This window comes from Meleagris gallopavo, chromosome 17 (genome assembly GCF_000146605.3).
Source record: "Meleagris gallopavo isolate NT-WF06-2002-E0010 breed Aviagen turkey brand Nicholas breeding stock chromosome 17, Turkey_5.1, whole genome shotgun sequence".
Taxonomy (NCBI): Eukaryota; Metazoa; Chordata; class Aves; order Galliformes; family Phasianidae; genus Meleagris; species Meleagris gallopavo.
This window is the reverse complement of record NC_015027.2, coordinates 9253992-9263918: the sequence shown is the minus strand read 5'-3', so window position 1 is coordinate 9263918 and position 9927 is coordinate 9253992. Positions and strand designations below refer to the sequence as shown.

The 9927-nt window shown below is 56.2% G+C and overlaps 1 protein-coding gene across 1 annotated transcript; it reads left to right on the top strand.

The window, feature by feature from the left end:
* The first annotated feature begins 1298 nt into the window (after positions 1-1298).
* Positions 1299-8064, top strand: TRPV4 (transient receptor potential cation channel subfamily V member 4). The gene is made up of 16 exons (XM_003210979.3): positions 1299-1358; positions 1713-2062; positions 2657-2829; positions 2997-3149; positions 3385-3525; positions 3598-3896; positions 4311-4490; positions 4558-4716; positions 4787-4879; positions 4981-5054; positions 5145-5310; positions 5436-5502; positions 5614-5930; positions 6131-6258; positions 6405-6526; positions 6603-8064. The coding sequence occupies exons 2-16, from the start codon at positions 1719-1721 to the stop codon at positions 6743-6745; spliced, it is 2559 nt and encodes an 852-aa protein (XP_003211027.1). The 5' UTR covers positions 1299-1358; positions 1713-1718; the 3' UTR covers positions 6746-8064.
* The last annotated feature ends 1863 nt before the right edge of the window (positions 8065-9927 follow it).

Below are 9927 nucleotides of genomic sequence, written 5' to 3'. Positions count from 1 at the left end.
GCAGCGGGCAGGGTGTGAGCTGCGGGAGTTCCGGGGGCCGAGGGCAGCTGGAAAATCCTATCCCCAGCCCCAGGGTGAGCGTGGACCTACTGGGGGCTGTTGGCTTTGGGAAGGCGCTCGGGCTCTTTGGGGTGGGCTCCGTGTTCCCCGCTTCCCTCCTGCCGGATTTCACTTTGTGCCTTCATGTGGCGCAGCCCGGTAATGAGGCAGCAAGCCACCGTCTGCCCCAGTATGACCCGCAGGTCCCAGTGCCACCACTGCCAAAGCCCCGGGGTGGGCGGTGGGCTGCGTTGGGCTCAGAAGGGCTGTGGGGCCATAACGGGGCCGTGCCGTGCTGAACCAGGCATTGACTCATTCCCTCCGTGGGGTGAGGAAGTCTGAAAACCAAAAAACCCAAATAACTGAAAGAGCCAAAGTCAACCCAATTGACAACACCTTTCCTGGCAGCTGCCGTGCTGTGGGAGTGCCCCCGTTCAGAGCCCGACGTTTCCCAACGCTTCCTCCCCCACCTGCTCTGCCCCATTGCCGGTGACCCCATGGGCACATTCCTGCATGGGGCTGCAGCTGATGGCCGTGGGACTGATGCATGACCTCTCTTTGTGCCGCTATGGGTTAAGTCCAATGAAAACCAGTTCAAACCTCCAGGAAGAGGCAGGAGCCTGATTTCCATTTGCGTGCTGCCCAGGTGGTTCCCCCAGCGTGACGTCCCCTCTGCTGGGGTCACACACACCAGACTCTGCTCCCACGTCCCCATGGGTGCTGCCGATGGGGAATCCCCCACCTGAAGGCTGCAGGACGTGGGGCTGCAGAATGTAGGGCTGCAATGCATTGCTCTGCCCAGACCCACCCGCTGCAAAATTGCAAGGCGCTGCAGTCAGACCCACACTGTTCATTCCCCTCCCTGCAGTGCTGGCGGCCCCTGGGTTTGGCAGCCGGGGCTATATTTGGGCTGTGCCCTCTAAGCTGTTCTCCAAAGCCGTGCTTTGCTGTGGTTTGGGCTGGGATTTGCAGCACAGCAGAGAGACGCTGGGTGCTCCCTGATCTGTGCATTCCCTGTCTGCTACCGGGAACGTGCAGAGAGCCTGCGTTTGCCCAGGGTTGGGTGGGTGAGATTTGGGGGTCACTGCAGCTTTGGCAGGTGCTCGTGGAATTTCGTGCAGGAAAGGCAGCTAGAAGGGAATACTGCGCCTCCTTGGGCTGCAAACCCCATTGCCCATGGTCTGTTGTGGCTTGTCATACAGAGCTGCAGAAAATGATATGTTTCCCCGTGTGCTTTTTCTGTCTCTGAACCCCATAGGGCTGAGCGTGCTGCTGGGAGGCAGAGGCAGTGCTGGGGCTGAGCGTTTTGGGACCTCACGGTGCGTTTTGGAGGGGATTGGGGCTGGGGGGAGCCCAGGGGTGTTCATTGAAATCCATCATTTCCTACCGAAATCCGTAATTCCTTATCAAAATCCATTTCTTAATAAAAAAAACAAACTGTGGTTTCATATTGAAATTCAACATTCCTTGTTGAAATGCACTATATATGGGACTTGCCCCTTGGCCAGGCTGTGTCCTCATGCTGTGCTGGGTGAGTGGGCTGGGGGGGCACCAAATGATGCCAGGGTCAGGGTGTAACCCTGCTCCCACCATGGGGTATGGCCATAGGGTGCTCATAGAGGAGGATGAGAAGGGTGTTGGGGAGTGACTCCAGGTTCCCTCTGCTCTCAAAGGGGAGTATGGCAGATCCCGAAGACCCCCGTGATGCTGGGGATGCACTGGGGGATGACTCCTTCCCACTCTCCTCACTGGCCAACCTGTTTGAGGTGGAGGACACCTCATCCCCTGCTGAGCCATCCCGGGGTCCCCCCGGTGCTGGGGATGGAAAGCAAAACCTCCGGATGAAATTCCACGGGGCGTTTCGGAAAGGCCCCCCAAAACCCATGGAGCTGCTGGAATCCACCATCTACGAGTCGTCGGTGGTCCCAGCACCCAAGAAGGCCCCCATGGATTCCCTCTTCGACTATGGCACCTACAGGCAGCACCCCAGCGAGAACAAACGCTGGCGCAGGAGGGTCGTGGAGTGAGTATGGGGGCACGTGGGGACGCCGGTGCCCATGGGGTACGGGGTGGGATGGGGACAGCCCCCCCAGGGCTCTCTAAGTGGTTTCAGCAGTGCTGTGGGTATGGAAATTGGGGTGCCACACACACGCTGCGGTGCTGTGGGGCTGCGGCCCCGCAGTGCCATGGGGCTGGGATGTGCCCCCCCCTCCCCGCCTCCTCCCTTCCCTGCGCCGTGAAAGAGGGCTCTGTGCCGCGGCCGCTCCCTCCGGTGCGGGCGTCTGGCTGCCCTGGCATGAAAGGGCTTTTCAGGAGGGCCTCCGCCCTGGGTCTGCGTCAGGAAACCGGAGCCGGGGGGGGGCCGCCCGCAGCCGGGCGCACAATGCCGGTCTGTGCCCGACACCTGGGGGGGACCCGTAGGCACTGCGTGTCCGTGGGCTGCATCCCATCCCTGGTGCTCCACAAAATGCAGCAGCACCTGGCCCCGTGGGTGCCACTGGGATCATCACTGCTTTGTGTGGTGACCCTAGGAGCACCCTAGATGGGTGCAGCAGGGGAAACCGAGGCACAGATTAAGGAATCGACCCCAGTGTGCAACTGTGCTGTTCTGTTGCAGGAAGCCGGTGGCTGGCACCAAGGGGCCGGCTCCCAGCCCACCACCTGTCCTCAAGGTTTTCAACAGACCCATCCTCTTTGACATTGTCTCCCGGGGGTCCCCAGATGGCCTGGAGGGTCTCCTGTCCTTCCTGCTCACCCACAAGAAGCGTCTGACGGATGAGGAGTTCCGAGGTGAGCGCCTGTGGTGGGCTGCCCCACGACCCCGCTGTACCATGGCCATGGAGAGCCACCAGCAATCCCCATGTCCCCATAGGGACGGAGATGTACAGCCCCAGTGGCAGCACCTAGGAGACACTGGGTGTTTGGTGGGTTGGGGTCTCAACACCTTCCATTCCCAGAGCCCTCAACAGGGAAGACGTGCCTGCCCAAGGCGCTGCTCAACCTGAGTGCAGGCCGAAATGACACCATCCCCATCCTCCTGGACATCGCCGAGAAGACGGGAAACATGCGGGAGTTCATCAACTCACCCTTCCGTGATGTCTACTACCGAGGTAGGGGATCTGTGGGGACCGTGGGGGGACCATCGGGAGGTGGGGGATCATGGAGAGGTTTAAGGACCAAAGCAGCAGGGATCTGGGGAGAATGGAGGAACCCAGAAAAGCTTAGGAATATGTGGGGATGGAGAGCCTTTGGGAGTCTCAGGAACCAAACCGGGGGGCGGCATGGAATCTAGGGGACTTCATCTTGGGGTGCGATGGGGAGCACGGTGACAGGGATGCAATGCAGGTCAGACAGCGCTGCACATCGCCATTGAGCGCCGCTGCAAGCACTACGTGGAGCTGCTGGTGGAGAAGGGTGCCGATGTGCACGCCCAGGCCCGTGGTCGCTTCTTCCAGCCCAAGGATGAGGGCGGCTACTTCTATTTTGGTGAGCAGAGGAGACCGGCAGCACCACAGCCGCATGCCCAGGGCTGTCCCCAATCGTATGGTGTCCCTGCAGGAGAGCTGCCCCTCTCGCTGGCTGCCTGCACCAACCAGCCCCACATCGTGCACTACCTGACGGAAAATGGCCACAAGCAGGCAGACCTGCGGCGCCAGGACTCGCGTGGCAACACCGTGCTGCATGCTCTGGTTGCCATCGCTGACAACACCCGTGAGAACACCAAGTTTGTCACCAAGATGTACGACCTGCTCCTCATCAAGTGCGCCAAACTATTCCCTGATACCAACCTTGAGGCCCTGCTCAACAATGATGGCCTCTCTCCACTCATGATGGCTGCCAAGACCGGCAAGATCGGGGTATGGCAATGTTGGGGCTGGTGGATGTGCTTTGGGAAACTTGGCCAATTAAGCCCTCTCTGCATCCCATCCTTTCCCTAATTAACCCCAGACCCTCGTCACATCCTGTCATAGAATCATAGAATCATTAAGGTTGGAAAGACCACTAAGATCATTGAGTCTAACCATTAAACCATGCTTGTGACTGCTCTAGATCATGTCACTCAGTGCCACATCTATCTAACTTTTTCTTGAACACCTCCAGGGACGGTGGTTCTACCTCCTGTCCTTTTCCATTGCTCGCCATCATGATGTGGGTTGGTTAAAAAATGCACAAACTACACCAATCTGGGGATTGCTGCAGCATCCCAGCACCCAAGGATGGGTGGCAATGGGTACAATCCATGGCCATCCATCTCCCTGATCCCCCATCAGATCTTCCAGCACATCATCCGCCGGGAGATTGCAGATGAGGACGTCCGGCACCTCTCACGCAAGTTCAAGGATTGGGCATACGGCCCCGTCTACTCCTCACTCTATGATCTCTCCTCACTGGATACCTGTGGAGAGGAGGTGTCCGTGTTGGAGATCCTCGTTTACAACAGCAAGATTGAGGTGCGCAGGGAACGGGGAATGGGGACGCAGGGCTGGGTTCCCCACTGAGCTGCCCACGTCCCGACAGAACCGCCATGAGATGTTGGCCGTGGAGCCCATCAACGAACTGCTGCGCGACAAGTGGCGCAAGTTCGGTGCCGTCTCCTTCTACATCAGCGTGGTCTCCTACCTCTGTGCCATGATCATCTTCACTCTCATCGCCTACTACCGCCCCATGGAAGGCCCTGTGAGTGCCAGGGAACGCAGGGCAGAGCGTGGCCTTGGGGTTATGCTGATGATGTGTACTCTCCCCACAGCCGCCATACCCTTACACTACGACCATCGACTACCTGCGGCTGGCCGGGGAGATCATCACCCTCCTCACCGGCATCCTCTTCTTCTTCTCCAATGTCAGTGCCATGAGGAGCGGGTGGTGATATCCCCATGTCCCACTGCAGTGCCCTCCAGACACTGGAACCCAGCCCCTCTTCAACCTCTCCTCTCTCTCCAGATCAAAGATCTCTTCATGAAGAAGTGCCCAGGTGTGAACTCATTCTTCATCGATGGCTCATTCCAGCTGCTCTAGTAAGCAGGGATGCCCATGGGACCTCTTGGGGTTGGAGCAACCCTCCACTTGATGAGACAGTGTTTAGCAGCAATTATGCCCTTCTGCAGCTTCATCTACTCAGTGCTGGTGATCATCACGGCAGGGCTGTACCTGGGCGGCGTTGAGGCTTACCTGGCTGTCATGGTCTTTGCTTTGGTCCTGGGCTGGATGAACGCACTCTACTTCACACGAGGGCTCAAGCTGACGGGGACTTACAGCATCATGATCCAGAAGGTGCAGTAGTGTTGGGATCTTCTGGTCTTCCCCAAGGTGCTTGGGTAACCTAAGTGGTGTTTTCCCTGTGGGACTGCTGCAGCTCTCAGCATGGGACTCGAAGCTATCATCTCTGTCACTTGCAGATCCTCTTCAAAGACCTGTTCCGCTTCCTCCTGGTCTATCTGCTCTTCATGATTGGCTATGCCTCAGGTAGGGCTCCATCCTGCTCTCCTCCTGCAATGGAGAAGGAGAAGGCCTGGCAGCATGGTGTTCTATCCTCGTGCTGCCCCTGCAGACTCTGTCTCTGTCCCTCCTCCCCAGCACTGGTGTCGCTCCTGAACCCATGTCCCAGCAGTGAGTCCTGCAGTGAGGAGCACTCAAACTGCACGCTGCCCACCTACCCCTCATGCCGGGACAGTCAGACCTTCAGCACCTTCCTGCTTGACCTCTTCAAGCTCACCATTGGCATGGGTGATCTGGAGATGCTGGAGAGTGCCAAGTACCCAGGCGTCTTCATCATCCTGCTTGTTACCTACATCATCCTCACCTTCGTGCTGCTCCTCAACATGCTTATCGCCCTCATGGGTGAGACCGTGGGCCAGGTGTCCAAGGAGAGCAAACACATCTGGAAGTTGCAGGTACGGCATTGGGAGTGCCAAGTTCCGTGGGGTCACCATGCCATAGTCTCACCACACCATAGGGTCACCATGCCAAACTCTATGGGTTAACCATGCCTTGGTGTCACCATGCCAACCTCCATCTGAGCATGACCACCTTGGCGAGGGACCCTGATGCCTCCATCCCCAGGGGGCTGAAGGGTCCCTGGTGTCCCTGGCAGTGGGCCACCACCATCCTGGACATCGAGCGCTCCTTCCCTCTCTTCCTGCGGAGAGCGTTCCGTTCTGGGGAGATGGTGACCGTGGGGAAGGGCACTGATGGGACCCCTGACCGCCGCTGGTGTTTCAGGTAAGAGCAGTGACCTACAGTATCATGATCCGAAAGGTGTGGTGAGGTGGAGATCTTATTAATCCTAATTAGAGTGAAATGGTTCGCACCACAAGTATTGGGATGGCACAAGGACAAAGGGATATGGAGCTCTGCCCTCTCCACAGGGTAGATGAGGTGAACTGGTCCCACTGGAACCAGAACCTGGGCATCATCAGTGAGGACCCGGGCAAGAGCGATACATACCAGTACTATGGCTTCTCCCACACCGTGGGGCGGCTGCGGAGAGGTGAGCGGGGTGGGGGGTAGCCATGGGCCCACAAGTGAATATGGAGCTGGGGGCTCTGAGTGTTCCATTTCTGCAGATCGATGGTCAACGGTGGTGCCACGTGTGGTGGAGCTTAACAAGAGCTGCCCAACGGAGGATGTGGTTGTGCCATTGGGGACCATGGGCACGGCAGAGGCACGGGAGCGACGGCACGGGCAGAACTCCAGCTCCCTGCTCTAGCATAGACTCTGCCTGGCCCCACAGCACCAGCGTGTGTCTGTTCCTCAGGGATTTGTGCAGCCAATGTCCCTGCAGTGCCCATCCATTGGGGTCCCAGTCCTGGCAATTCTGGGGTCTCCAGTGCCACCGCTTTGCTTTCCTGCACCATTGGCTCCATTGTGCCAGCAGCTGGGTGCTGGGAGCTGCCCTGGCACCGACCACCACGGCCAATGGCTTTTGCCCCAAGGTTTTTTTGTTTTTGTTTTGGTTTTTTTTTGCACAAGATTTATACGACTATTTATTTCGTAATAAAGAGCAGCCACCACGGCCTCGTGTCATCGAGTGTGGTCAGCAGGGAGAATGTCGCTGCGGGAGGGACGGGGGAGCTGCGCAATGCCTGCTGTGCCATTCTGCAGTGCTGGCCCCTTGTGCACAGCGGAGGGCAGCACACTCCGCGCAATGCCGCTCCCGGCGTTGGAGGAGCACCGATTTGGCGGACGCTGATGGTTGGTGACACGGTGGCACAGCAGCACAGCTCGCTGAGCAAATGATCGAGCAGAAAAGGGGACGCTCTATCTTCGAACCCGATGGCTCGCCGTCAGCTCTAACCGTGCCGGCTCCGCTTAGATGTGATTTACATATATCTCTCGTACCGCGGTTTAAGTATTTCCCCAGGGTGAGGGAATGAAGAAGTTTCATTATCACTACTTAGGAAGAGCTGAGCGTTCTGCTCTCGGCTCAGGCTGCATCACAAGATGAACTGCAGGGATGATGCAGCTGCAGACAGGCTCCATCCTTCGTGGCAGGCAGTATTTGGGAGCGATGCACTTAGCTATCCCCACAGCCGTGCAGGCATGCTGCCCAGCACAGCCCCAGCTCCGCCACTGTCCTGGCTGCAAGGCTGGGATTTCCCAGTGCAATGGGAGTTAAACCGATTTCCCTCTACCCATGCAAATTCTCAAGTCCTAAGGGTGCAGAGATGTACACGCAAGGGCTGTATGATTTTAGGGGCTGTGTGTGGAGTGGGCCTACGTTCCTATGAGATGCACTCCATGATGGCTTGGTAGCAGTGGGGCTACAGTGCTGTCAGGCACCACAGCCATACTGCTGGCGACAGGGACACCATGGCCATGATGATGGCATCATAGGATCACCCCCACGCTCCTTCCACTGGATGGTGACACAGGGCTCAAGTAGCAATTGGACAGATTGATGCAATGGGAAAGGAGCTACAACAAAGGTGTGATGACAGAAGGAGCAGCACCGTAGAAAGATACTATAAAGGAACAGGATTGCTCACCTGTATCAGAAGATTTCAGGTTCACAGACAAAAGCTTCACCAAAAGGAAATCTCCAGAAAGAGATCCTTCCCCAGTGGCAGTCAGCCCTTAAATGAGGTCTAAGAGAGGTGCAGCCAGGCTCCACCCCTTCTGGTCACACACATGAATTGCCTCCACCTGTGCTCCCAGGGCTGACCGGGTCCTTTCCCCAGGTGCTCAATCAGTGCTTCAGGCCAGGACTCAGCAGTTCCCATACAGCTTGTTTGCCTCATGCCCACCCCCTGTGCCCCGCAGCCCCCTGGGCGCAGCCCCCGCCTCCCACGCTGCCGTGCCGGCGATGACAAACCCAACAAAGGGAAGAGAAAAGCACTTGTCATCCAGCACGCGGAGCGAGGAAGCAAATTTATTTTTAGATAAATCTAAAGCTTAATTTGTGAAGCTAATATCAATCAAAATGAGAGATGGGTTTTTTTAAGTCCTTTCGCAGCCGTGCCATTTATATTGCCTGTCTCTCCTCCTCGCTCTCAGCCAGCAAAGGCGGCTGCGAAGTTTAATATCAGCCTGGCGTGCGCCTGCCTCAAAAATTATGATGATTATTTTAATAGGAAGATATTTGCGGAGCAGAAAAAGCTGTCCTTCCACAAGCAGGGAGGGTGCTGCCATGGAGGTGGCACTGCCCCATGTGCTGGGGCACAGCTCAGAGGGCTCCTTCCCATCTCCATCCGGCACACGGCCGGGCTGTGGCACTGCTGGGTGTCCCCATGGGACATTGCTGTCCCTTTGGTTGTCGTTTTGTCCCAATTCCTCTTTGTTGCCTTCACTGGCTGTTATGCCTGCTTGCTTCTCCACAAATACATATGGCAGAGTGCGACCAAAATGGATGGAGCTGCTCTGCCCGGTGCAGCGGTGGCCCATCCCTGTCCCCATCCCCATTCTGGTAGGTTTGGGAAGAACATTTGTACCCGTACCCTAATGCAACCCACTTATCACTCAGGATGGGAAGCTGCCAACTCTATGGGGCAAATAACTTCACACAGGTGGGGAGCAGTGCCACCAGTGCCATACACTTGATAGCACCGACTGGGGACACCACTGGGCTCAGCGCTGCCCCAGTGCACGTGAGGCCGTGGCCCCTAATCCTGGGTCTTTGGTGCACACCCTGCACACGTGTGCATCTTGCCTGGTGCCACGGCCGGATTAACAGATCAGCGTCGTTAGGAGGTTATTTATAGGTGCCCCTCCGTGCCCTAAAATCTGCGGGGTGAAGTCGGGCTGGGGGTGGGACAGCGGGTCCCTATAGGGCTGAGAGCTACAGCAAGCAAACAAAATCCAGAGCACACATCCAGTGACATCCTGGTTTTACTTTGGGAAAAACACCATCCGGACACACAGCTTGCAGGTTTTGTGGTTTGGTTTTTTCCGTTTTTTCCTTTTTTTCCTCTCGTTTGTTTTCTCTCATTTTTAAAACAATATAAGTGCAGACAGCACTTCTCACAGTAGAATATAATGGTCGATTTTAGTATAAAAAAAAACAATTCTCAGAGATTTGTAAATGCACTTAGTGCTTGAACAGGCCTTTCAGGGATACAGTACCTCTTTTCTGAGCACAATCACCTTGGGTTTCCTCGGGGTAGTGTTTCTGTTTCCTTGACTCACCAAAAAACATTTTGTGATGCCTTTTTTAAATGAATAAACCTATTAAGCACATAATTACACAGAGTGAATAATGGAGCAAAATGAGCATTTCTGAACTGCTTAAAAAATAAGAAAGAAAAGATGAAGAAAAGAAGCATGCCACGATCCCACCGTGGTGCGATGGCTGGATGCAGTACTGAACGTTGTCCTACATACTGTCTGCCTCTAGAACGGAACAAAGGTATAACAGACAGTTAAAAAAAGAAGGGGAAAAAAAAAAGAAACAAA